The sequence below is a fragment of the Equus caballus genome, unplaced genomic scaffold, assembly GCF_041296265.1.
Source record: "Equus caballus isolate H_3958 breed thoroughbred unplaced genomic scaffold, TB-T2T haplotype2-0000440, whole genome shotgun sequence".
Lineage (NCBI taxonomy): Eukaryota > Metazoa > Chordata > Mammalia > Perissodactyla > Equidae > Equus > Equus caballus.
Genome location: NW_027222395.1, coordinates 414,142 through 441,490, shown reverse-complemented (window position 1 = coordinate 441,490; position 27,349 = coordinate 414,142). Strand labels below are relative to the sequence as shown.

Genomic DNA, 27,349 nt, shown 5'->3' with positions numbered 1-27,349 from the left:
GGGTCTACCGTTGAGTACATATAATATACTCTTGCAACTCAATAATAAAAATACAAATAGCTCAATTGTAAATGGGCAATGCATTTGGATAAGCATTGCTCCAGATTAATATGCAAATGGCCAATAAGTACAGGTAAAGATGCTCCCCATTATCAGTTGTTAGGGAAATGCGAATCAATACCAGAATGAGATATCACGTTACACACACCAGGATGACTATAATAAAAAAGTCAAATAATACCAAGTGTTGGTGAGGATATGGAGAATTTGGAACCCTCACTCATTCGCTGCTTGCCAGTGGGAATGTGAAAAGGTAGAGTTGCTCAGGAAAATAGTTTGGCAGTTTACACTGATGAATAGCTCAACAAAAGTGATATATGAATACAATGGAATATTATTCAGCTGTAAAAAGGAATGAGGTATTGATACCTGGTACAACATGGATGAACCTTGAAAACATTATGCAAAATGAAAGAAGCCAGACCCAAAATACCACCTGTTGTGTGATTGCATTTATAGGAAATGTCCAGAATAGGCAAATCCAGAAGGACAGAAAGTAGATTAATGAATGCCAGTGGCTGGGGGGAAGGAAGTATGGAGTATGACTGCTAATGGGTATGAGGAACCTTTTTATGGTAATGAACATATTCTGGAATTAGCATCGATGATTGCACAACCTTGTGAATATATTAAAAACCACTGAATTATACGCTTTTTAAAACTTAAGATTATTTTTTAGAGCAGTCTTAAGTTCACAGCAAAATTGAGGGGAAAGCACAGAAATTATTCATGTGCCCCCTGCCTCCACACATGCATGGCTTCCCCCATTTTCAACATGTCCCACAAGAGTGGTAAATGTGTTATGATTGATAAGCCTACATTAGCACATCATACTCACCCCAAGTCCATAGTTTACCTTAACGTTCACTCTTGGCCTTGTTCATTCTATAACTCTGGACAAGAGAATAAGATGTATCCATCTTTAGGCTATCATACAGAGTATTTTCAATGCCTTAAAAATCCTCTGTGCTCTGCAGATTCACCCCTCTTCCTGCCCTCATCAATCTTCAGCAACCACTTAGGCATTTGTTCAGATCTTTCACTCATTGATTAATGAGGTTGGTTGTTTCCTTATTATTCAGTTTTAAGTGTTCTCTATGCATTTCCTATATCAGTCCTTTATGAGATGTGTTTTTGCAAATATTTTACCGTAGTCTGTTACTTATCTTCTCAATCCCTTGTTATCATCTTTCACAGAGCAGAAACTTTTTACTTTTAATGAAGTCCAATTTATCCATTTCTCATGGATTGTGCCTTGAGTTGTGTCTAAAAAATCATCAACATACCCAAGGTTATCTTGGTTTTCTCCTATGTTATCTTCTAAGAGTTTTGGAGTTTTCCATTTTACATTTAGATGCATGATCTATATTGAGTTAATTTTTGTGAAGGGTGTAAGATCTGTGTCCAGATTCATATTTTTGCAGGTGGATGTCCATTGTTCCAGCAGCATTGATTGAAGATCTGATCTTGGCTCCAGTGTATTGCCTTTGCTCCTTTGTCAATTCTCAGTTGACTATATTCCTGTGGGTTTATTTCTAGACTCTCTATTCTGTTCTATTGATTGATTTGTCGTTTCTTTCACCAATATCACACTGTTTTGATTACTGTAGCTTTCTAGTAAGTCTTGAAGTCAAGTAGTTTCCAACTTTGTTCTTCTCATTCAACATTGTGTTCTCTATTCAGAGTGAATTATACACTTTAAAATGGTGAATTTTTTGGTATGGAAATTAATATATAAATAAAACATATTTAAATCAACTCCTCAGAGAAACCTCCCCAGGCCACACTATGGAAGATGCTACCCCACGGCACTCCCTGCACTTCTGTCTCTGTCACTCCCCTGGCAGTGTCTATTGAGGACACATCTCTCCCTAGGGTTACCCTGCTCCTTGACTGCAACCCTGGTGATGATCAATTTTCCCATGGAGTAGGCTTGGTAATGGCTGTCACCAAAGATGTCCACATCCTAGTCCCCAGAGCCTGTATATGTGTTACCTTCATGGTAAAAGTCGCTATCCCAGTGGGATTAAGTGAAGGATCTTCAAATGGAAAGTTACCAACCTCTGTGGGCATCTGGAACTTCCAGGACCCCACACACCTGAGTGTAGACAGGGGCTAGAGGAGAGAGGCCACAGTGTCTCCTGTATAAATTAGGATGCTTGAAGTCAGTGATCCACATGACTGCAAAGTGTCTGTAGGCTTTGGCTCTCCATCAATGACCCACTACGCTCCAAGACCCTGGGATAATGCTTCCCAGACCTTGCAGGCCTGTGGATTAGGGAGAGGTTCAGGGGCTTTGGTGGATGAGGATTGGGCTAGAGAAGGACATGCCAGAGCACCGTGCAGCAAGGCCAAAGTAGAAGGAAAGATGGTTTTTGTTGGGGTGCTCTTTTGGAAGTCGAGGTGAGTCATTGTCCTAGCTGAGGCAAGGATGCCTCGTGAGTGAAGATGACGCCGATGAATGAATACATGGGCGGGGGGAAGGAAGCTTCCAAAGCCCCTCATACTGTCCTTGGTGTCGTAGGTCCCACCGAGAACCTACAGAGCCACCGTCTTGAGAAGCCCCAGTAGAGGTGAATGTGTGGTTTTGTGCTGTCCCTGCCGTGGCTTCTGTCCAGTACTGGCCACTGGGGGGAACCTCCAGTGTCAGGGGGGCCCACTGAGCTGTGCTGGAGCAACTGAACAAAGGAGGAGTCATGTGGAAGTCACGCTGCCCATCCCCCCGCCTCAGAACCCGCTTGCACCTCCTATTACTAGCGTTCGTCTCCACCATTGCAGCAGGTCAAAAGCAGGAAGGAGAAACCGAAGATCCCCCTGTTTACTCATCGAGCAGCTGTGTGCCAAGCCCTCACCCTGGGCCAGGAGCCCTGGTCGGCCCTGGGGTGGTGCTAAAAAGTGCCTAGTGGTCCCTGAGCCCCAGGAGCTCAGTCTGGAGGGAGACGGGCAAAAGCACCACATCCGAGACATGTGAAAGAGAAGAGCATGAACTGGAACGACAAGAAAGAGTGTCCTGCAGGGAGGACTGGGGTCTCACAGGGTAGGAGAGTATGAAAGGCCTCCCCGGGGTGACATTGGCTGTGAGCAGAGTGACAGGAGGAGCCAGCCCTGCACATGCCGGGAGCAGTGTGCCAGGGAGAGGGCACTGCTGGTGCAGAGACATGCAGGCCTAAGTGAGTTTGCCAGAGGAGGTTGGAAAGGCTGGCAGTGTGGCTGCAGAGAGCCTGGAGGAGAGCGGAGGGAGGAGGGCAGGCCAGACCCAGGGCCTGGGAGGCAGCGCGAGGGATCTGCTCCTCCTGGACTCCATTGCTCCCAACCCTGCACCTCTCAACTACAAATACTGACGATCTCGCCATCTCTGTGGGCCAGGGACGCCAGCACCGCTGAGCTGGAGTCTCTGCCTCCTGGCGTCTTGCAGGTTGGGGCTGTGGCCTCAACTGAGGCTGTGCTAGGGTAAGATTTGCTATGGAGATCACTCCCGTGGGCGTGGTCATGATCAGCTTCACTGAGAGCTGAGCTCCTTTCTCCCTGTTGGTCAGGGCATGCCCCTGGTTCATCCCTATGTGGCCTCTACATAGGGGAGCTCAGGACATCCATGCATGGTCCCCAGGTCCATGGGTAAGAGAGACTGAGAGAGAGAGAGAAACAAAGGGAGAGAGAGGAGGGAACATAAGAGCGGGAGGAAGTGGGAAGGACAGCCTGGGGAATGAGATCTGGAGGGCTGATCTATCGCTTGTGCTGTGCTCTGTCGGTCAGAGGCCAGTCCCTGCCCACTGAGCGGCTCCACAGGGGTGTGTCGGACAGGCAGTGACATGCATGCCTGCCAGGGCCACACTGACCGTGAGTGGAGTGTCCCGCGGTGAAAGGCTCGCTTCCTCCCTGGGCTCGTCCTGGGCTGAGCTCCGATCCTCCTCCCTGGGAGTGTTACTCATCGGGACCAGCTCTGCTCTCCAGGTTTTCCTGGACTCCATCTCCTCAGAGGGAGGTGTACACAGAGGGGGACTGAGGGCCGAGAAAGCAGGGTCCCCCTCCCCACTCCCAGGTCCTTCTCTTCCTGTCCCAGGAGGGCTGAGGCCTCAGGAGCCTCTCCTCCCTGCTCCCCACCTTCTCTACCTTCAGAGCCCCTCGGCTCACCCTCTGAAGAAGACCAGGGAGAAGTTTCCAGGTGGGAAGGCCTCTCTGCATGCGAGCCCCAGAGAGGACAGGGACCCCACAGGGCTGGGCTTTGCCCCTCAGACAGCTGGGACCCTCTGGGAGGCAGAAAGGCCTGGGGCCAAGGCCTGGGCTGGTGGCAGGTCTCTAACCCTCCCCACAATGCGCACCTGCCTGGTCTCTCCTGAGTGTGTACAGGCCTGCACGTGCGCAAAACCGTCCAGACCCCCAGGGATGCGTGGAGCCCATCAAGTCCTTGTGTCTGTCTCACTGCCTGGTTCTCCCTCTCCACTTTCTGGCTAGTTTGTGGCTCTGTTCTGGATCCAACCTCAGGCAGCTACAAAGTTGATCTTCCATGGCAGCTTGCCGCTGAGATGGCTACAGTTTCCAGAAATGCTCAGGGGCTGGGGATTCCCCACCCGTGCAGAAACCAAGTAGGCAACTTCTGACAGGGAAGCAGCCGCCTTCAGGCCTGCCATTGTCACAGGGCCCTGACACTGAGGGTGTGGGGTCGGGAGCTGCCCTGGGTGAAAACACCACAGACTCTCATTGGTCTCCCTCAGCCTCAGGTGCTCCTCAGTGGGCTGTGTGCCTTCGGTCTCTTGGCAGAGTGCTGACCTGGTGGTTTTCTGCCAGCTTCTCCAGGATGGTCATTGCTGTGCGGGAGGCGGATTTGCTGAATTCCTCGCTCCACCATTCCGTTTGTCTTGCCAGCCCACCCTGAGGACGTTTGGAAGGCACATCCTTCCAGCAATCTGAGCACCCAAGATGGAGACTCCGGGGCCTGGAGGATTTTGAGAAGAGCTGGTGGGAAGGCAGTACTGCAAAGCTTTTTGCTTCCGGAAAGCTCTCTGGGGTCCTCAGCATTTTCCTGTTTTGCATCAAAATCCTGAGATCTTGAAAATGCCAGCAAGGTTACAACGTGGGCCCCAAAAACCACTGTATCTGGGCATCCAACACCAATCAAATATTCGGAATTGCTTGTCACTTGAGATGAGTGGAAAGGAATCGGGCAGGTGGGGTGGAGGGGTGGTCTTGGACCCCACTTTGTGTTGGAAGGACAAATGCCATGCAGATGAGTCTTTCTCTGGGCAGAAGGGCGGGACCTTTGTGGAGAGCCCAGCCGCAGACACTGCTGTGGTCGCACTCCTGTTCCCTCAGCCCACCTGAGTGCCCCTGCAGCTGGGAGCCAGTGCCCAGGAGACTGATAGCGGCCCCCTGCAGTGCCTGCATCCCTCCTCCCTGCCTGAGGGCTCTCCTGCCCCATGGGCCCTTCCTCTCCTGCAAGGCTGTGCGGCCTTTTGCAGGAATGCCCTGGGGTGTTCCCTCCACCTGAGGGGACCGAGCCAGTCCAGGCAGGACCTGGTCTCCTGCTGGGACAGAGTGATGCTCACCACAGTGGTGCTGGTTCTTCAGGCCCCGCTAGGGCTTTAATCCTCCAGGCTCATTCCCCGCGTCCTCCTTCAGGCTTCCTGGGAAGACCTGCAAACAATTTCCCCTCCATCCTCCTCTGCATGGGTACCAAACTCTGCTGAGACGCCACACTGGCCGTGTCTCTGGACAGGCTGTACAGCCTGCTGGACTTGAGCTTCCTCGCCTGGAAGATGCTGACAAATGGCCTCCCTCAGGGAGTCATCGGGGGGACCCAGTGTGTGACGATGCAAACCACTGCAAAGAAAGACGCCAAGTGATCCTAAGTGAAAGTGCCAGCCTTGCAAAAGAAGCAGGAGCTCATGAGACCCAGGGGGGAATGCGGGCAGCCTGTCCCAATGGCAGGGACAGTCCCGGATGGATGAGGGTGGCCTCGCAGGGCAGGCCCCCGAGCAGCAGAGGAGCCATTGGATGAGGAGGGACCAGGACAGAGGCTTCCGAGGAGGAAGATTGAAGTGCTAGGAGGTGAAAGAGGCCTTAGGAAAAGTGTGAGCCCTAGAAGATGTTTCCTCAAATGCCATTGTTGGTCAGAAAAATGGTGTCACCAAGCCCCAATCCATTGAATTTCTTCTTTGTTGGTTTTAGGAATCAGTGCACACTTGTAATCAGAGCCCATGTTTTGTTCAACATAGGGCATATTTCTTTGTCCTAACTTTTCCTTCTTTTCTTGTTCTAGCAGAGGAGCCGTGCACGTGTTCTCTCCATTCTTTCCTGTGCATGACTGGCCTCTCTGTTCAGAAGCGGATTGCTGGTGCTCATCACTCCCCCTCACCCGAGAGATGGCCGTCTTCCATGTCACACAGCAGATGTGAACCGCGGGGACAAGGGTCACGCCGGATCACACTCACTGGTGAGGTCACATTGCTGGGTGCACAGCAGGGACCAGAGGATTTGGGCTGAATGAGTGAAAGGTATGAGTGAGAGTAGAAATGAATGAATGACTGAGTGAGTGAGTGAAGGAAGGAAGGAGGGAATGAAAGCCTCAGTGAATGAGTGAGGGAGTGCCTAAAGCCACAGCAGCTGGGATCCACCGAGGAGGAGACTTGATTTCTGGTGGGCTCCGGTGTCACAGGGCAGGCCCTGGACAGCGGCATGGAACGTGTCCAGCTGTCCTTCTGGCTCTGAGCCCCTGTCACCTGCAACACAGAGTTGCCTGGATCTTCTTCAGCTCCACCTCAAGGAATGCTGGCTATTCCTGGGGACAGGGCAGCAGGAGGGAAGCCGAGGAGGGACTCCCTGGACCCTGCACCCAGGAGGACCACTGTGACAGCCTGGCAGGTGGTTCCCAATGCGCTCCGGACACCAGGCAAGAGATCCACAAGTCCTTCCTCAGCGGAGTCTCCCAAGAGCCCGTCACGAGGCCCAGTCATTTCCTCATTGCGCAGAAGGGGAAGCTGAGGCTCAGGGCCTCCCCTGCAGTCGCCAGCTAGAGAAAGGCTGAGCATCGCCCAGGACCCCTGTCTCTCCGGCCCGGGGTCATTCTGCCCAGTGTCCCACATTGCAACCTCCTGGAGCTCAGGGCTCCTGTCTCTCCTGGGGCCTGCCCCATTCCGGCCTCCAGCCCTCACTGAACTCGAGGCCCAGGGCCATCCCGTTTGCCTGGGGCTGGGGTGGTGACCAGGTTGGCCAGCCACAGACACTGTGGGCTCTCCGAGGACCAGGACCAGCCTATCCCCCCACAGGATGAGGTCTCTCTGGGCACCAGCACCAAAGATTGTCAGGACTTTAGGGAAAAGAGGTCGTTCCTGGTCAGGGGGGCCCATGGGCTCTAACAGGCACTGGCTTCCAGTCCTGGCTCTGCTCCTCTGTTGGGCACAGAGGGACCCAGTCTCTTTAAGCCTCGCTTTCCTCATCAGTGAATTGAAGACCAGAATCCCTCGTGCCCCACTGGGCTGCCAGGAGGATTCGGAGAGACAGCTCATGTGGCGAACAGAGGTGTGGTCTGAGCTCATGCCCAGGAGCCGATCCTGCTGACGTCACCCCCAGGAGAGCCCCTGGGGCCCTTGGCCTCTGCCCACTCTGTTCTCCCACCAGGCATGCCGGACTCGCTCTGACTCCTTTGTTCCTCTGGAATAACTTTCTCCACCCCATCCGGTGCCATGACGGTCTGCCAGTCCGGGTGGGATCCAGGCCCCCGGCCCAGTTCTCCTCCTGGGATTCCTCATCATGGGAGCTAGTAGCTGTGGAGCTCTTCGAAGGAGCAGCCACTCCAAGTGCAGCCTCCGTGAACTTGTCTCACACCACCACGGCAGGTCGGCTGCCAGCCCAGTGCACAGGGGAGGAAAGCGAGGCTCGAATGGCAGTCCCTTGCCAAGGTGCCCAGGGCTCTCTCCCTCATCCCTACTAAGCAGAGCCCCTCCCTCCCAGAAGCAGAGTCTGCTGGCTGTGTGGACCAGGGGCTGGCACAGAGCCTGAGGCAAGGGTCACTGCTAGAGGACCCTAGCTCTGCTTTGTGCTCAATGACCTTCTCTAAAGCCCCCAGCCCCAGGCTTAGAGCTCTGGCACCTTCCACGAGGCCTCCGCCATACCTTGTCAAAGTCCCTTCTGCTCACACGAGGTCCAGCGGGTCCTGCGCATGCAGCTGAGAACGAGCCCTGGACGGAGCACGTTCGAGGTGGTCCCCGTGACTCTGTGCACTGCCCTAGATGTGCTTTCCTGCCTGGAGGATGGGGTTTGGAGGGAGAGAGAGCAGGCAGGATTGTGCGGGCCCTCCTCATCCTCTGTCCTGGTCAGCAGGTCAGGCTGCTCAGCTCAGGAGAGTTAGAGGCCGGGAGGGGCATTGGGAGGCCAAAGTGGGCTAGGGAGGTGGAGGGTGGGACCAGGGATGAGGCCAGCAGCAGGACCAGGAGGGCAGGAGGGGAGCCCTCTAGCTGGGCAGATCACCCCTGGTGCCTTCCTCACCTGCATCCTAGCAGCCAGTCCTTGGTCATCCCTCCCTGAGTTCTCTGCCCCAGGCTCTCTGCATCCCCACTTTCCCAAAACAGGCTCACAGCAGAGAAGGAGACCTCGAAGGTCAGAGAGTGACCGACAGCGGAACACCGTGTTGACATCATGCACCAGAATCTCCCCCTCTGGGGATATGTCCTCCAGGATCAGAGATTGAGGTAGGCTGATGTTCCCATCAGCGTGAGGAGGGGAGAGGAAAGTCAGAAACGGGGCACGTTCCACATCGGGGCCATTTGGAAATTCGGATGCCGGGATATCCAAGAGGAAGAGTGTTGTCTGACCAGGGTCCGCCCGTGAAGAAATCAGATCCAGAGGAGCACACGCCCTGCAGGCCTCCGCACTCAGCACCCACAGGATGCACGCACTCTGACGCACACACCGGCATATCCATGTGCACACACGCAGCACAGGTGTGAATATGCATCACCCCACACACATGCACCCCCGCGCACGGGCACACGGGCACACGCACACACACACACACGCCCGCGTGCACACACACGTGGACACCAAGGGAAAGGACTGGAAAGGTGAAGACCACCTGTGAAGGGCACTCCTGAGTTGCCACTTCCTTAATTCTTCAGTCTCTTAAAATTCATTCTTTTACTACAATAAACGTTCATTGTCTTGGAATAGAAATCTTCAAAAATAGAAACTAAAGAATGTACTTTATTCCAAAGATGGATCATCAATGGATTTCATTGAAGCTGTGATATTCACCTTTTTAGAATTAGGAAAGGAAGACACGCACATTCTACAGAACTTTCGACATCCCGCCAGGAGCAGATAAGACTGGAAAGTCGCGAGCCCCGTGAACAGTTTGGTGCATATCTCCCTGGCGCGGTTGCTCTCATTCTGTCTCCTTCTGTCTGTCTCTCTCTCACACGCACATTCATTTTCATAGATGTCTGTCTCCCTGTTGATGTCACATATCCGTGTTCTGACGGATGGGCCGCATGGGTCCCATTGCCTCTCCATGAACCTGAGTTGTGTTCCCAGCTCCCAGCCATTGCAACCAGTGCTGTCATGACTACTCTTGAAAAGATATCTTGGGAACCTTGGGCAAGACCTCCTGTGGGCCACACTCCTGGCATTGGCACTGCCAGCAAAGGTGGGGTCCTGGGGAACTTGGAAGGGTCCTGCAGGCTATTCTCCCAGAGAGCAGTGCCCTTTCCCCCTGCTCTCTAGGGATCTGCGGGGGCCTCTGCTTCCCCAAATTCTCACCAGGCCTGGTCGCAACCAGACCAGAAACCTGGCAGTCTGCTGGTGACCAATGCCGTCTCCATGGTGTTTACGTTTGCACGTGTCCTCTAGGGGAGGTCGAGCATCTCTGACATATGCCGTCCCTATGTCCCTATGTATCGCCTCTCGGGGGAATTGCATGTGTTTACTCTCTGTCCCTTGAAAACAACGACTTTCGGGAGTTCTTTGGTCCAGAGGGAGGTTGCACCTTTCTCTCACCTTGGTTTAGGAGGAATGCTTTCGAGGTTCTGGTTTGTCTTTCCAGCTGTCTCCCTTTTTCTTGTTTGTGTTTTGGCCGCAGGAAGAACCAGGCACTTCCTGTGTGGCTTGTGGCTCTGGTGTCCCCCTTAGAAGAGCGGTCTGTAGCCTGACATAATGCACATGTTTACTAAAAGGGCTTCATTTGAAGCATCTAATCCATAAGCCATTGGGACTTTCCTATCAGCTGGGAAAAATGCTATTCAAGTAGAAAGAGAAATGAAAAATCGATCAGTGCTTCTGAAAATATGGAAGCAGACTAGGATGGCCACCTATTGCATGACACCGCTTATCGGATACATCCAGAAAAGATTGACCAAAACCTGCCAGAACACAGAATAGGCGTTGTCAGGGAGCGAAGGAGGAATGAGGCATGAGCGCTTTGGGAAAAGGCTTCCCTTGTGGTGAAGGGAATGTCCAGCAAGCGGACAGTGGTGATGGAGGCCGAGCATTGGGACTGTACTTAACGCTCGGGAATTGTACACTTGAAAAGGAGAAAATGCAGAGTTCTTAAAATATAAATAAATTTATTTTACAATTTACATAAAGACCAAAGAAAGACAAGAAAACGAGCAACATAAACGGCTACACAGACATACAGGGGAAGCAGGGAGAGGAAGGGAGGTCGTGGTGAGGGAGCAGGTGGAAGGGATGGGTCAGGAGCTGGGGATGAAGGGGGTTGGAGAGTGAGCTCTCCCGGGGACAATGCTGGGGCCTGAGCGGGCTCCAGGGCTCCAGGAGGCTCTGGAGCAGGGGATGGCTCTCCCTGCTCCCTGGCGACCACTTCAGCCTGCCCCGGGGCACTGGCAGGAGCCAGAGCAAGGGATGGCTCTCCCTGCTCCCTGGCGACCACTTCAGCCTGCCCCCGGGGCACTGGCAGGAGCCGGAGCAGGGGATGGCTCTCCCTGCTCCCTGGCGACCACTTCAGCCTGCCCCCGGGGCACTGGCAGGAGCCGGAGCAGGGGATGGCTCTCCCTGCTCCCTGGCGACCACTTCAGCCTGCCCCCGGGCACTGGCAGGAGCCAGAGCAGGGGATGGCTCTCCCTGCTCCCTGGCGACCACTTCAGCCTGCCCCAGGGCACTGGCAGGAGCTGGAGCAGGGGATGGCTCTCCCTGCTCAGCTGGTTCCATGAGAGCCGGCTGCATGGCTCCTGCCCGAGCCTGAGGAGGGGCTGGCTCTCCCCGCTCCCTTCCTGGGGCGCTGCTTGTCTCCTGCCCTTGTGCAGGAGCTGCTGGATGTGACTGTGCTCCCCGCACACGGGCTGGCGCCTGTGCTGGCTCTGATCCTTGTGCAACAGTCCCTGAGGACGGCAGCCTTTTCCCCACGCCTGCCGCTACGCTGTTCCTGCCCAGCTTCTCCTCCCTCGGGGAGCTGGACTCCGTGTCCTGAGTGGACCTCTGCAAAGACAGTGACCAACAGTCAGCCCAGAAGCATCAGAGCCCTGCTCAGCTGCCCCTGCTCTTTCTTCTGCCCTCTGCGCCTAATGCTCCCACATCAGGCACACCCTGTGTCTGTGCAGAATTCTCCCCGGGATGAAACAGATAGACCTCAGGGGCTCGGGAGAAACCTCGGGCAGACGGTGCTGCCCGGCACTCCACGCCCCACCCGATCAGCCATGAGCTGGGGTGGGAATGGGCCCGGCCCACCAGGCTTCTAACCCCTCATCAGCCTGCTCCTCCTCGCGGTGGTCCACTCACACAAACCACCCTTCCACACACACACACACACATGCACACACACACTGACACACACACACACACACACACACACACACACACCCAGGGAGGGGACGTAGGGCTGTGCAAGTGGGACCACAGTGGTGGCCTGGCCTGGATTGGCCCACCCCGGGCGTCCCTGTGTTACCTCTGTGTCCCTCCGCACGAACGTCCAGAGACGTCTCGAGCGGGACAGGAGCCCGCCTTTGCGTCCAGGGCGCTCCTTGCGGGCTCTGCTGAGGCTGCGGCCCCGGCAGATAGGCAGACAGCAGAGAAACATGCTGCTCCTTCTAGACGAGTGCTAGACGAGTGAGCTGTTGGGGGCTGTCTCTAGGAGCTGGGTGCCTAGAGACCAGGGTTCCAAGTTCTCTTGGGCCCAGTGAGGTCGCTGCCTGGGGTCCCTTCCCTAGGCTTCCTGCTCACACGAGACCTCCCTAAGGGCCCCCTGGGCCGCTGACTGCTCACCCTCCATCCCAACACCACGGCCATCCACAGTTGCACCAACACAGCCCATCCCACCGCCCCCGAGGAGGCCTGGCTCGAGTCAGAAGCCAGCGTTGGGGACGCAGAGCTGGTCAGACCTGGCTCCTCCTTCTTGCCAGTGATGTCCCCCTGGACAGCCATGTGCCTCTCAGGGCCTCCCCATGCCCCCATGTGTGCAGTGCGGGTCGTTCTAGTACCTACTTGCTAAGGGTGTCTTCAGGTGTCTAAACCTATCAATCCCTCTAGCGCCTGTCAACCCATGGGCCGCTACCCCGTGGAGCTCCTGCCCAGACTTAGCATGGGAAGGGTTCCACAAAGGGCTGGGTGGGAGTAGGCTCCAGGGCCCTGGCAGGAGTCGGAGCAGGGGATATCTCTCCCTGCTCCACGGAAGAGACTTCAGCAGGCTCCAGGGCCACTGCAGGAGCCAGAGCAGGGGTTGACTTTCCCTGCTCTGCAGCAACAGCTTCAGCTGACTCCACAGTCCCAGCAGGAGGCATAGCAGGGCATGTCCCTCCCTGGTCTGAGTCCATGGCTTCAGGCTGCTTCAGGGCCCAAGCAGGAGCCAGAGCAGGGGATGGCTGTCCCTGATCCACAGCCAAGGCTACTGCTGACTCCACAGCCCCAGCAGGAACCAGGGGAGGGGATGGCTCTCCCTGGTCTGAGGCTGCAGCTTCAGCTGGCCGCACAAGCGCCAGCAGGACCCAGAGCAGGCATGACTCTCCCTGCTTCCTGATCATGACTTCCAATGGCACCAGGGCCCTTGCATGAGCCAGAGCAGTGGATGGCTCTCCATGCTTCATGGCCGCGTATTCACTCGGCTCCACATCCCCAGCAGGAGGCGTAGCATGGGATGGCTCTCCTTGATCCAAGACCACCACTTCTGGCCGCTCCAGGGCCCTGGCAGGAGCTGCAGCAGGGGATGGCTCTCCCTGGTCCACGGCCACATCTTCAGCCGGCTCCACAGCCCCAGCAGGAGCCAGAGGAGGGGATTGCTCTCCGTCGTCCGCTGCCGTGGCTTCCACCAGCTCCTTTGCCCTGGCAGTCACCTGAGCAGGTGGTGGATCTGCCTGCTCTGTGGCCACATCTTCAGCCGGCTCCAGGGCCCTAGCAGGAGACTCAACAGGGGGTTGCTCTTCCTGGTCCGAGGCCGCCACTTCAGCCAGCTCTAGGGACCAGGCAGGAGCCACAGCAGGAGAAGGCTCTCCCCACTTCCTGGCTGTGTCTTCAGCTGGCTCCACAGCCCCAGCAGGAGCCGTTGCAGGGGATGGCTCTCCGTGCTCCCTGGCTGCAACTTCAGCCGGCTCCTGGGTCCTGGCATGAGCCGGAACCGGGGATGGATCTCCATGCTTGACGACTGCATCTTCAGCTGTTTCCAAAGCTCCAGCAAGACCCAGACAGGGGATGGCTGTCCCTGCTCTGCAGCCAAGGTTTCAGCTGACTCCACAGCCCCAGCAGGTGGGGGAGTGGGGGATGTCTCTCCCTGGTCTGTGGCCATGGCTTCAGCTGGGTGCACAGCCCCAGCAGAAGCCATAGCAGGGGGTGGCTCTCCCTGCTCCCTTGCCACACCTTCAGCCTTCTCCCGGGTACTGGCAGGAGCTGGGGCAGAGGGTGGCTTTCCCTGGTTTCATGGCCATGTCTTCAGCCGGCTCCAGAGCCCCAGCAGGTGCTGTAGCAGGGGATGGCTCTCCCAGCTCCACGCCTATGTCTTCATCCGGCTCCACAGCCCCAGCAGGAGCCAGAGCAGAGGATGGCTCTCTCTGCTCCTTGGCTATGGCTTCTGCTGGCTTCAGGGCCCGGGCAGGAGCCAGAGGAGGGGATGGCTCTCCCTGCTCCGTTAGTTGGGACTCAGCCAGCTGCAGGTCTCCTGCCAGAGTCTGTGCAGGGGATGACTCTCCTTGCTCGGATGGTGGTGCCTCAGTTGGTGGCAGGTCTCCTGCAGGAACCTGTGTAGGGGAGGGGTCCCCTGGCTGTGATGGTTGGGCCTCAGCTGGCAGAAGGTCTCCTGCAGGAGGCTGTGCAGGGTATGGCTCTCCCAGCATGGATGGTGAGGCCTCATTTCCCCGCAGATCTGCTGCAAGAGCCTGTGCAAGGATGGCTCTCCTTGCATGGAGGGTGGGGTCACGTTCGGCTGCAGATCTCCTGCAGGAGCTTGTGCAAGGATGGCTCTCCCTACATGGAGGATGGGTCCTCAGCTGCTTGCATGTCTCCTGCAGGAGCCAGTGCAGGGGATGGCTCTCCCTGCTCAGTTAGTTGCGACTCAGCCAGCTGCAGGTCTCCTGCCAGAGTCTGCAGAAGACTCTCCTTGCTTGGATGGTGGTGGCTAGCCTGTGGCAGGTTTCCTGCTGGAGCCTGTTCAAGGATAGCTCTCCCTGCACAGAAGGTGGGATTTCAGGCCCCTGCAAGTCTCCTACAGGAGGCTCTGCAAGGATGGCTCTCCTTGCATGGATAGTAGGGCCTCGTTCGGCTGCAGATTTCCTGCAGGAGCCTGTGCAGGGGATGGCTATCCCTGCTCAGATGGTGTGGCCTCAGCCAGCTGCCGGTGTCCTGCAGTAGCCTTTCCAAGGATGGCTCTCCCTGCATGGATGGTGGGGCCTCAGCTGGCGGCAGGTTTCCTGCAGCATCCTGTGCAAGGACGGCTCTTCCTGCATGGATGGTGGGGCCTCAGCTGGCGGCAGGTTTCCTGCAGCATCCTGTGCAAGGACGGCTCTTCCTGCATGGATGGTGGGGCCTCACTTGGCCACAGTTCTCCTGCAGGAGCCTGTGCAGGGGATAATGTTTGGGGGGGAATGACACTCTTGTGGCAGAAAAAGCTTAAAAAAACTAGCTGCGCCAGACTGTATCCCAGCACTGTGTGTGTTCCAGGCTGCCTTTGTCTTGCTCACCATTTTATTTTCATCCCTGGGGCAGTGCCTGGCACATGGTAGGTACCCATAGTCAATACTTAAATCCATAAGTGAATGCAAACAGAAAGTGCTGTGAGAGTAGCAAAAGAGGAATTGGTAAGTCTCCCAGGGTGGAACACACGAGAGAGAAGGCATCGTGGGGGAGGTGGCAGGGGAATTTACCAGGTAGACTGGGGATGGGTGGCAGGAAAGGTTCCATGGCGAAGGGGAGGGGCAGGGGCAGGCTTTAACTGCTGAGAGCATGTGGGGCTGCTGGAGTCTGATCTGCTTCCAGGGCAGTGGTGTGGGAGAGGCTGGAGGACAGGTGGAGAGTGAGTGATGCAGGATTTTGTGGAGTTGGGGGAGGAGGTGGTGAAGGCCGCTTGGGGAGCTGCGGGCGGCAGACACAGGTGGGGAGACGTGTAAGGAGAATTGACTGGATTTGGGGCTTGATTCGATGGATGGAGTGAGCTAGAGGGAGTCGAGCATGACTCCACAGGCCAAAGAGCTGCTGCTGATGTTCTCAGCCCAGATCGGGGAGTCCCAGAGGAGGAATGGGCTTGGGCTGGGTGGGAGCGGGAAGCGAGGAGGAGGTAGAGAGTGTATCTGCTTTTAGGGTTGCGGTAGAGTGTAGTGCTTCTGGCACAGGCTTCAAAGTCACATGGATGCGAGTTCACGTCCCTGCTTCCCCAAATAGTAACTGGATGACTTTGGACAACTTACCAACCTTCTCTGAGATTCAGTTTCTTGTTAGATGGTCTTGGATATTGTCTTAGCACAGTGGCAGGCATGGTAAGCAGTCATTAAAGGTGCTTTTCATTAGGCTGTAGAAAAATAGATCTGGAACTCAGTAGACTTTTGGGGACCGGACATAACAGTGTATAGTCGAGAGTGAAAGTCTTGGGAACAGATGCTGCCTCCCAGGGGAGTAAATAGTGAGGAGAGAAGAGGGCAGAAGACAGACCTTGGAGAAGGCTTCCAGCACTGAAGGGTAAGGAGTAGAGGCTGAGCTAGTGACACAGATTGGAAGTTATTAGAGAGGAGGAAGAGATGGATGGGGAAGAGAAAGTCTCCTGGAGGAGGGAGTGTTTCCTCAGGGATGCAGTGGGATGGAGGAGCTCTCGGGTTTGCTCCTTAGGATGTCGGGCACCCTCCTTTAGCAAGAGCACTTTCTGTGCAGTGGCACAGAAGCCAGGCTGCAGTCGATTGAGAAAGAATCCGATGTGGAGGCCGTGTGGGGCAGCCTGCCTGGATCCGGCCCCATCAGGGAGCATGAGGGAATGCTACTGTGCTTTGGGTCCATCGACTAGGACACTGGGCTTCCAGAGACTTCTTCTCATGAACCTCCGCTCTGTCTGATAGGTTGCGTGTGGTCAGGACCATAGGCTGTTGCTGAGGGATAGAGGAGAAGTCTGTTCTAGTGGATGGGGCACAGATGGACAAACAGATAGTGCCCTCACACCCCCTTGGGAGGGGCCGTATGCAGCTGTGAGCTGTAGGGCTCTCAGGGGCTGGAACCACCTGCCTTCCTTTCACTCTTCCCTCTCCCATCACTTCCTGGGGAACAGTTCTCTTTGTGCGGTCCATTTCCCCTCAGCCCCAGCTCCCATGGACAGGAACTGCCAGAGGGTTGGACGGGGGATTAGAGCCTCCCCTCCACAAAGGAGTTCTGAGCCTTTCTCTTCAGAGACACAGGAGACTGCCTGACGCTTTCAAAGAAGACACAGGGGCCACCTAAAGGGAGCTCAACTGTAGCTGATTTGAGAAGAATGTGATCAATGAAGGGAAGAATGAGGGACAAGCTTTCTCAGCCTTGTATGCTGAATCTTTTTGTCTCTGATATTTGTCTGAGGGAGGGCCATTAAATTTAAGATGAAATCTCATGTAAGTCCTCAATAATCCCACCACCACATGAAGCCGTCTTTGCCTCATTGTCTCCTGTTTTCCCCCAGTCCTTCTTCCTATGTGTCCATCATTTACACTGCAGTCTTAACCTAGATGTGGCTTTCTATGCTTGTTTTATCATTTCAAATTACAGAAACCATTTTTCCATGTTGGTAGAATGTTTTTTCTTTGCTGAGGAGATTTGCCCTGAACCAACATCTGTGCCAGTCTTCCTCTGTTTTGTATGTGGGTCACCACCACAGCACGGCCATTGGCAAGTGGTGTAGGTCTGCAGCGGGGAACCAAAGGCAGACCCCTGATGTGGAGCACGCCCAACTTAACCACAAGGCCATGGGACCACCCCCATGTTGGTACACTTTTCACAGTTACAGTTTTTAATGTTTGCATGATATAGCATCTTCTAATCATTTTATCCATGACTTACTTTTAGGTATAGAATACATTATTATTAACTATAGTCATCTTTTTGTATATTAGATCTCAATAGCTTATTTATCTCCTAACTGAGAGTTTGCACCTTTTCACCAACATCTCCTCGTTCCCCTCTCACACCCCCGCTCCCTGGGAGCCACCATTCTACTGTCTGTTTCTATGAATTTGAGTTTTTCAGATTCCACATATAAGTAAGACGATGCAGTAATTCCCTTTCTGTGTCTGGCTTATTTAACTCAGCATAATGTCCTCCAGGTACATCCACGTTGTCAGGAAAGGCAGGATTTCTTTCTTTTTGAAAGCTGAATAATATACAGTTGTGTAGATGCACCACATTTTTTTGTCCCTTCATCCATGAATAGCCCCGTGGTTTGCTCCCTGTGGTGGCTGTTGTGACAAATGTTGTGGTGCACACATGAGTGCGGAAGTTACTTCAAGACATAGATTCTGTTATCTTCCGATGTGCCCCCAGCTGTGGGATTGCTGCATCATATGACAGTTCCACTTTTAATGTTTGGAGAAAACTCCAAATTGTTTTTACGTAATGGCTGGACTAACAAAAACCAATTCCAGATGGATTTTAAATACAAATGGAAGTTATAAAAATACCTTCTGCGACACGTACCTTAGGAGAATATTTTCAAGAACTTGGGGCAGGCAAGCATTTCATAGAACAAAAGGCATACTAATCGTAAAGAACAAAAGGATAAATTGGAAAGTATTAAAAAGAAGAACTTGTTTTTGTCTAAAGAAACTTCTAAGAGAGTAAAGAAGGCAGGCACGAAGGGCATAAATACTTACCATTTATTTATCTGACAAAAGACGATTCTAGGATGTGTAACTAACTCCTATAAATTGATAAAGACACACACAGACAATCCACCATGAAAAGAAATGGGCAGGAGATTTGACTAGGCATGTCACAAAAAAGATACCCAAATGGGAATCATTAGATGAATGGGTGCTCCACATTATTACTCGTGAGGAAAATGCAAATTAAAATGACGACGAGATACCCCTACATGTACACCACAATGGTCAAAATCAAAAACTCTGACAACAGCCAGTGTTAATGAGGCTGTGAAGCAACTAGAACTCTCATACACAGCTGTGAGGGTAAACTATTTCATCCACTTTGAAGCTCTCTGGTAGTATCTCCTAGAGGTGGACGTGCACATAGTCTATGACCCAACAATGATGTCCCCAACATAGACGTGTTCCTATGTTGGCCAGCAGACTTATACAAGATGTTCAGAGCAGCATCTTTTGGCATATCCTCAAACTGGAAACAACTCACTGGACATCAGTGGTGGAGTGGACAAATAAAATGGGTTATGTTTCATAGTGCAATACCATACAGAAATAATGTTCAGCCACAGCCACATTCAAGAATATTGATGAATCTTACAAGCGTAATGAAAGAAGCTCGACATAGATTTCTTTCTTTTTGAATGATTCCATGTCAATAGAGTTCAAAGACAAGAAAGACAAATGGAAAGTTAGAATATTGATTTCCCTTGGGGGAGAGGCAGGGACCTGGGAGGGGGCATCAGGTGGCCGTTCAAGGGCAGCTCATGTTCTATTTCTTGTGGGTACCGGTTGCCGGATGTGTTCCCTTTGGGTAATTCATGGAGCTATGCAAGTATGATTTCCATAGTTTCTGGTATGTATGCTATGCTCCCAATTGCCAATCCAATCTTGTGATTGTACCCTTTTTGACTGATTAGTCCCAAGGCAAGGCATAGTGGTTGGTGCAAAGCTCTGGAATTAAGGACCTGGATGCATAGCCCAGATATAACCTCTTCCAGCCTCGGAGACCCTGGCCAAGGGACTACCTCTCTAAGCGTCACTTTCTTCATCTGTAGGCTGGCTTGAAGATGGAAGCTGTCTCTTACTTAGTGGGAGGATCCATTCCTTACTGGCACAGGGCAAGAACTCCATAAACAAGGGCTCTTGCGGTTGTTCTTGCTGTTCTTCCATGTTTGGGCGAGGGAGCTGGTGGATGGTGGCCAGTGGCGGAGGGAGGAGCAGGATGGGGATCCAGTGAAGACACGTTCTCCAGGTGAGGGTGAGGGGACAGAGCAGAGCCGATGCTGAGGTGCAGAGGGGAGGGTCCCAGGCCTGAGTCCCCTCCTTCCTTCCCCATCTCAGCTCCTGCCATCTGTAAACACAGGAGGTGAACTAACCAGGTGATCTCTAGATGGTTCACCCTTCCAGCTAGGACACTGGAGAGTTGGGAGGGTGACGGTTAGGCCATGAAAAGCCAAAAACAAATTTCCCAGTTGGATCCCCCCTCAAACACAAAGGACCATCTCTGGGAGCGAGTTGAGTTGGAGATCAGTGGTGGGATTATGGGTCCTTTCTATACTGTTCCTTGTACATTTTTCTATTTGGGATGGGAGCCACCCAAGCTGAGGAGCTGCCTGGGTGGCTGAGGCTCCTGGGGTGTTTCCCTTATCTCAAGACTCCACATGAAAGGGGGTCCCTTGGCCCTGGAGAGCAGAGAGTCACGTTCTGTGGATGGGACGGCGTGGAAGTCCCTGGGCTCCGGAGTGCTCTGTCGGCCCTGACACAGACCCTCCATGAGGAATGTCCCTGCATTTGATGGCTTGTGGGGGGAGTACATTAAGAGGAGGGGGCTCATGCTGTCAGTGCCTGTCCTCCAGGGACCCGTGACCTTCTGCCCTCCTCCTTGTTGCCCTGAATCAGCCCCTAGCCTCCCCTGGGTGGAGCCCCATCTTCCCAGCCTGACCCATTAGAATCCGAACTCCCCCAGAAGCTCAAGAGGAGAGAGTCCGTGAGTGCGGCTTTTGTCCACTCCAGGGTATCTACCCCTCTCAGCCTTTGGGCCTGGCCTCTCCCTGGGGGAGTCTGGGTCTCAGAAGCTGCACCTGGGCTCCTCCCAGCTAGCAATATGTGCTTCCACTCACATCTTGCGCCACCGAGCTGTGTCCGCCTGCAGTGTGCACAATCCATGCACTGAGCCTTGTTTGGGGTGAAGGTTTGTGCTGCACAGGGAAGCAGGGGTGGATGGTGAGGAGGGGACAGACGAGTGAAATGCTGCCTAGAGCAGGCAGGAGTCAGGGGAGCCAGGGCACGATATGGTCGGCACTGGGGGCCTTGACATCTGCAGTCATGATGTGAAGGTGGGAGCAGCCCGCGCTCTGCACCAGCCTCGGCCCCTCTGACTGCTGGGGTCAGGTGCAGGAGAGGCACAGAGTTGGGCTCCCAGGACGGATTTCACCTGGCCGGGACCATGGAAGGAATGGGCAGAGCTGTGGGTCGGGAGCGTGGGGCTGTCCCAGAGCTCAGTGTGTGCTGGGAAAGGAAGGATGTGATGTAGGGAAAGGAAAGTGGGCATGGAGCAAGGGTGGCAGACGGAGACCCACTGGGCTGAGGAGGTGTTGGGGGAAGGAACCGACAGTGAGAGGGCAGGAACGACACCAGTGGGTGCTGGCTAGAGGTGGCTGGCCTGAAAAGGGGTGTCAGTCATGGTGGAGATGTTTAAATGTGTTCTGTGAGGCCAGGGCAGTGGGTGGTGGGGTTCGAGTGGAGGAGGGAGGAGGCAGGGCCACAAGGGTCTGGGATGTCAGAAGGATCCTCTGGGTGGATGCAGAGTGACCAAGAGGGGTCGACTCACAGTGGTGGTGTAGAGAGAGACAGGGCTGGCTTGCACACCCACCTCGATGCACACACACATGAACACACACACACTGTGATCAGAACACAGGGTGCTGTTGGCCCAAAGGCTGAGCACAGCTGCCTCTAGTGCTGGCTGATGTTGACGGCCCACTCCTTGTAGCCACGCCACTGTCCCTAAGGCCCCTCCTGCCCACGGAGACCCCACTGAAGAGCTTCATCTGCACGTCCTGATTATTCATCTTTTCATTGAAGTCGCTGATGCACTGGTCCCTCTCCAGGATGAAGCAGACATGGATGATGGCTCTCCACCCTGGAAGGGACACAGGTTAGAGCCATGTTGGACTTGTCAGGGTCCACGGGGATGGGGAGGGACCTACTGCCTGCAGGAGGGAGAGCAGATGTAGGGGGAGCCCCCATGCAGGGAGCTGCATGATCAGGAGGGCAGCAGTCTCAGACCATCAGCAAAACAGAATGGATGTGGCTGGTGGCTGGCCGGGGTGCCCTCAACCCTGGTTCTCTGCTGGCCTCAGATCGCCACCCTCAACTTGGCTCCTGAGGCTTGTTTTCCCGAGTTCTCCCATTGCTGCAGGGAGCTTAGGAGCAGCTGACCCAAGCCCCAGACTTGCAGACCGGGTCTCTGGATGGCGTAAGAGGAGATGACGGACACCGTACCAGCAGGGTGTGGTGTCGCCTGAGGGCAGGGCCCGGTGAGGTGGGGGAAGCACAGGAGCCCTGTCCCTGGGCAGGGGCCAGCTTCAGTGAAAAAGACTCCTAGCTGGAAGGGTGGCCAGGGAAGACTGTGCTCGGGCTCTGGGAAACTGGAGAAAGTTGGTTCTTGGACACAGTGTGGACAGAACATGAGCTGCATGTTGGGACCCGCCGGGATGACGGACGACTCTGAGCAGTGGAGGAAAACTGCCTCCCCAGGTGGAGATCTGAGGTTTCAGTGGGCCACGGGAGATGAGTCTGTCCCCTGAAAGGTCAGCCAGATTTGTTACTGAACCTGATGTGAGTTCGCTCACCTGTTGCGCAGCAAGCCAATCTCTGACACTGGGTGTGGTGGAAGAAAGTAGGAACTTTATTTTTGCACAGCGCTGAGCAAGGAGAGAGGGAAGCTAACGCTGAAATCCCAAACTCCCCACAAAGGTAAAAGGAAGGGTTTTTATTTGGGGTTTTAGGTAGGGGAGTGGGAGCATATGGCCTTGCTGGTCGGAGCTTTCCCACCAGCCTGTCTTTTGCCTTGAGACTACTTGCAGAGAAGAGGAAGCCTGTGACCTTGCTGGTCAGCAGCTTTCCCACCAGACTGTATCTCTTTGCGGGGAGGAGATAATCCAGGTGCTTGTCCTTGATGGTATCTGTCTCCATGGAGGATAGTGGATTATGGAGCCAGGAAGCCAGAGAGTAAGCAAGGAATGAGTGTGATTTTAAACCCATATATTCTGGGTTTAATGTGAGGAAACTGATATCAGGGTCCGTATCATAGCCACTATAGAAAGCAGTATGGAGTATCCTTAGGTCATTAACAATAGATCTACCATAGGATCCAGCGATTCCACTGTTGGGTCTTTATCCAATGAGCTTGAAAACACAAATGCATACAGATACATGCATCTCTATGTTCATGGCAGCATTATTCACAATAGCCAAGACTTGGAAGCAACCTAGGTGCCCATCAAGGGACAAATGGATAAAGAAGATGTGGTGTATATATATACACAATGGAATACTACTCAGCCCTAAGCAATGATGAAACCTGGCCATTTGCGACAATATAGATCGACCTTGAGGGTATTATACTAAGTGAAAAATGTCAGAGGGAGAAAGTCAAATACCGTATGATTTCACCCATAAGTGGAAGACAAAAACAACAGCAAACAATCACATATCAACAGTGATTGGAGTAGTGGTTACCAGAGGGGAAGGAGGGAGGGAACAGGGTGAAAGGCGTGGCTGGGCACACGTGTGTCTTGTTGGATTGTAATTAGTCTTTGGGTGGTGAACATGATCTAATCTACACAGAATTTGAAATATATTATGATGTACATCATAATATACACAAAAATTTAGAATTACAGTCTGGATCCAAACTTCCGTATTTTTAAAAAAATGTGTTTAAATTCTTAGAATAGTTTCTTACTTTACATTGATCATCACTTTAATCTGTGTTACTTTTTTGTGTGTGTGTGTAAGGAAGATTGGCCCTGAGCTAACATCTGTTGCCAATCTTCCTCCTTTTTTTTTCTTGCCAAAGCCCCAGTACATAGTTGTGTATTCTAGCGCTTCTCTGTGCGATGCCTCCACAGCATGGCTTGATGAGCAGTGTGTAGGTTCACATGCAGGATCCGAACTGGCAAACCTTGGGCTGCCAAACAGGAGCACGTGAACTTAATCACTAGGCCACGGGGCTGGCCCACAGCTTCCATATTTTATGTGAATCTTAAATAATGCTATCCAGCAAACTGAGTAAGAGGGAAAATTTTCCAACTTGTTTTATGAGGACTGTAAAATCTTGATACCAAAACCTTACAAGGACCCTACAAAAAGGGGAATAATAAACAAACAGAAAATTAGACTTTATGAATTATACCATTAACTATAACAGCAAAAGCTTCAAATATGAAAGATTGAATTTGATGAAATATGTAGAAGACCCCTAGATTACACACAACAAAATATTTTTAAGAAAAATTTAAAAGACCTAAATAAAAGGAGGGCTGCAACATGCTCATGGATTGGAAGACTGTGTACTTAGAGATGTCAATTTTCTCCAAATTTTTCTATAGAGTCAATGTAATGGCAATCAAACTAAAAGCAGTTATGGGTGGTGGGTGGAGGGACTTACATAATGAGCCAAAAATAGTCATGATACTCTTGGAGAAGAAAAATAAAAGCGATGGACTTACACTGCTAAATATCTAGACTAAAGCTATAATAATTGAAACAGTGTGCTATTGGCACAACGTTATATACACAGACAAATGGAACATAGAAGTGTGGAAGCACACCTACAGATAAGACAGATCATGTTACAATGTAGCGGGGGAAGGATGTTCTTTTCAATAAATAATGCTGGGTAAGTTGGATGTGAATATGGAAAGAATACATTTTGATCCTGACCTCACACCATACACAAACATCAATTTCAGGTGGATATAAAATCTAAATGTGAAAGATATAACAGGAAAGACTCTTTTAGAAGAAAAAATAGAAAAATATTTATGAGCTTGGAGTAGGACAGATTTTTTAAACAGGACGTTAAAACACTATACAGGCTACAAATAGAAACATTGCACTACATTAAAATTAAGAACTTCCAGTTATCAAAAATTACCATATAAAGCCTAAAAATGAGAGTTACAGAGGAGAGAAAGGGTATCAATACTTAGGTTGAAGAAAGAACTCATGAGCAAAACATATTAAGAACCCTTACAATCTCACTAAGAAAAAAGCTGACAACTCAATAGAAAATAGGCAAAGCATTTGAACAGGCACTCACAACAGAGAACATCCAAATGGCTGATCAACATATGAAAGGCTCTTAACATGATTAGTCACCAGAGAAATGCAAAGTAAACCTACATTTGAAATAGAGTCACTCACCTCCTATGATGGCTAAAATAAAAAATACAGACACACCAACCGAATTTTGGCAAGGAGATTGAACAAGTGGAACAACTGGATTTCTCATACACTGCAGGTTGGAGAGTAAATTACTACAACCACCACTTTGTGAAACACTTTGTCAGTATCTGCTATAGCTGAGAATGAGCATACAGTCAACAGGAATGCTAGTATTTGGCCACCAAGGTCTTGTTCTAGAATTTTCATACGAGTACTATTTATAACAGACCAAAGTGGAAACTATCCAAATATCCATCAATATTAGAGTGGGTAATTAAACTGTGGGATAGGCACACAATGCAAATCTATTCAGTAACGAGAACAAATGTCTAAACACAACAGCAGGAATGAATCTCATGAAGCAAAATATTGAGCCAAAGAAGTTAGACACAAAAGAGTATGTCCTGTACGATTCTAAATTTATCAAGTTCAAAACCAGGCTCAATTTAGCTTTGGTATTCAAAGTCAAATAGTAGTTACCCCTGTGGGACACTGATGGAAAGCGGAATAATAAGAACCTCTGGGGGGCAAGTGACATTGTTTGTCTTGATCTGTGTGCTGGTTACCCTATGGATTCACTTTCTGAAAATTCATCATGCTGTACCCTTATGATTTGTTCAGTTCTCTGAATATATGGTATACTTAATAAAATGTTTTTAAACCCATATTACTCCTACAAGTATTAGGATTTAGTAGAGGGGTCAGATGAAATAATTAAAACTATAACACACTTCCTCTGTCTTTGACAAAATGAATAGTTAAATAGATCACACTTTCTAACCTAGAGAATCTAATTCAGTTGCTCAGCAAGCAAGCGGTCAGATTTGGGATCTAATGTATTAGGCCACATAAGCATTTCATTTAATATTTCAAAGTAGGGAACAAATCTAATCATTTCTAACATAATGGTCACTTTCTTAAAGGGCTCTTGGGTAAGAGCAGAAACAAAGACAAAAATCAGAAAATAGTAGCAAAGACGTGAGATGGCAGAGTGAGAGAAAGAGGATACGTAAATGAGTAGGTTGAGTGAGGCTGAAATTTCCCTAGACTTCACTTATCCTGGAACAATGTCAGCAGTTCCAGCTACACATGGCACGTTGAATATACATAAAACAAACACAGTGATAAAAATGTTTCTGAACTACATTTTGAAAACTTGTGGAGAAAAAAGCGCGGGAAGCCCAAGAGAGGGTCAGAGAATGAGAGAGATATTAGACAAATACTAAGAAAAGAATAGAAAGGCAGACAGATGCAGAAGACATCAAAGAGCAAGAAGAGGTCCAACTTCAGACCTATACGGACTTACTTCATCTTTTCCTCTCCAGATGCAATTCTACCTGCAGAAGTAGTGACTTTAACTCATATGGCAACTGATATCAATGTTGACAACGTGAAGGGGTAATGGGACTTGGATGTGAATTTCCATCTTACTCATGAGCAAAACAAAATGTGGCAGCATCATGACATTAACAGTCAATCAGACATAGGACAAGTGCAGTTTGATTAAATGTAGGAAAAAGAGAAAGCCCAACTCTATTGTTCCTGAAACCATTAGTGAAACAGAATCTAATGGAGAGGAAAGACCTCACAGATTATTTATTCCCTGCCCTTTCCTGGCATACAAACATAGGAAACTTGGCTCTTTCCTAGTAAAATATAGAGAAAGTCTAGGTATTTCTCAAATTAAACTGACCCTTATATAAGAATTCTGTTTCTGCAGGTGGGACACAGACGCTTAGAGCTTCTCTATAAGGATATTATCAATGATCCTCAGTTTGGACACATTAGCAGATATATGACTCTGTAGGAGAAAATTTTTCTGTAGCCTGTAAGCACTGCCCTCTTGTGAAAAGATTGCATTCCTGAGGAAAACCACTTGTCCTATATTCCTAGTAACACCTATGGCAGGAAGGAGTGGACCCAGAACAAAAGAGGTTGATTCGTATCCCCCATCTCGCTTATGCTCTGGCCACACAGGAAGAGAAGAGGTGTGTGGAGAGTTCTAATGTGAGGTCCTGAAGGGAAAGGTGTGTGAAAGCAGAAGGGAAGTAAGACCAAAGGAAGAAAAATTGATTCCTCTCTCCAACTTTAAAGGGAAAAAGGCAAATGGAAAGAGACAGACTAAGTTAGAGGGGATGAGGGAATGGTGGACACAGCCAGCATAGGAGAAAATGAATTTGGAGTGCATTGGCTTAATGACCTGAAGCTTCAATAGATATGTGTCTTCATAATCACTGAAAATAAAAATAAAAATAAATAGGCTTAAAAGAGGACAAGAAGAAGAAACGGCATCTTGGATGATCATCCCAGTCTAGCCTGGTGATGACACAGCCTGCACACCATCAGATGGCAACAATACGAGAGTCCCCACGGAAGACCTGCCGAGCTAAACCCTTCCCAAACTCCTGACCCACAAAATAGTGAGAAAAATAAAACAATTCTTGCAAGTTGCCAAGTTTCAGGATAATTTGTTAACTAGCTAAAGGTAACTGGAACAGCCACCCAAGACAGATGCATTTCTGCCTGGGCAAAGAGAACTGCCAGAGAAACACATGGGTTAGAGGCATTGGATTTATGGGTGT

At 51.5% G+C, this 27,349-nt stretch overlaps 1 protein-coding gene and 1 long non-coding RNA gene across 28 annotated transcripts in view; one reads left to right on the top strand and one right to left on the bottom strand.

Moving 5' to 3' along the window:
- LOC106781149 (olfactory receptor 2AE1-like) overlaps positions 1 to 27,349 on the top strand; it is a 139,575-nt gene that overhangs the window by 98,937 nt on the left and 13,289 nt on the right. For 19 of the 23 annotated variants that reach the window (XM_070259564.1, XM_070259566.1, XM_070259569.1 and 16 more), the window contains one exon: positions 6,317 to 6,490. In XM_070259564.1, coding sequence (XP_070115665.1) covers positions 6,317 to 6,490 — 174 coding nt within the window. Of the gene's footprint in view, positions 1 to 1,484; positions 1,819 to 6,316; positions 6,491 to 6,787; positions 7,956 to 8,624; positions 8,745 to 9,314; positions 10,612 to 27,349 lie in introns of those variants that run through there. The other 4 variants (XM_070259588.1, XM_070259587.1, XM_070259592.1 and 1 more) reach the window with 2 other exon arrangements.
- The window catches only part of LOC138923050 (uncharacterized), a 45,235-nt gene continuing 29,245 nt past the window's right edge, over positions 11,360 to 27,349 (bottom strand). Inside the window, exons 3-4 of one of the 5 annotated variants that reach the window (XR_011436169.1) lie at positions 15,891 to 21,456; positions 11,360 to 11,484 (exon numbers count right to left, since the gene is read on the bottom strand). This is a non-coding gene — a long non-coding RNA (uncharacterized lncRNA). Of the gene's footprint in view, positions 11,485 to 14,208; positions 21,457 to 27,349 lie in introns of those variants that run through there. The other 4 variants (XR_011436170.1, XR_011436168.1, XR_011436167.1 and 1 more) reach the window with 4 other exon arrangements.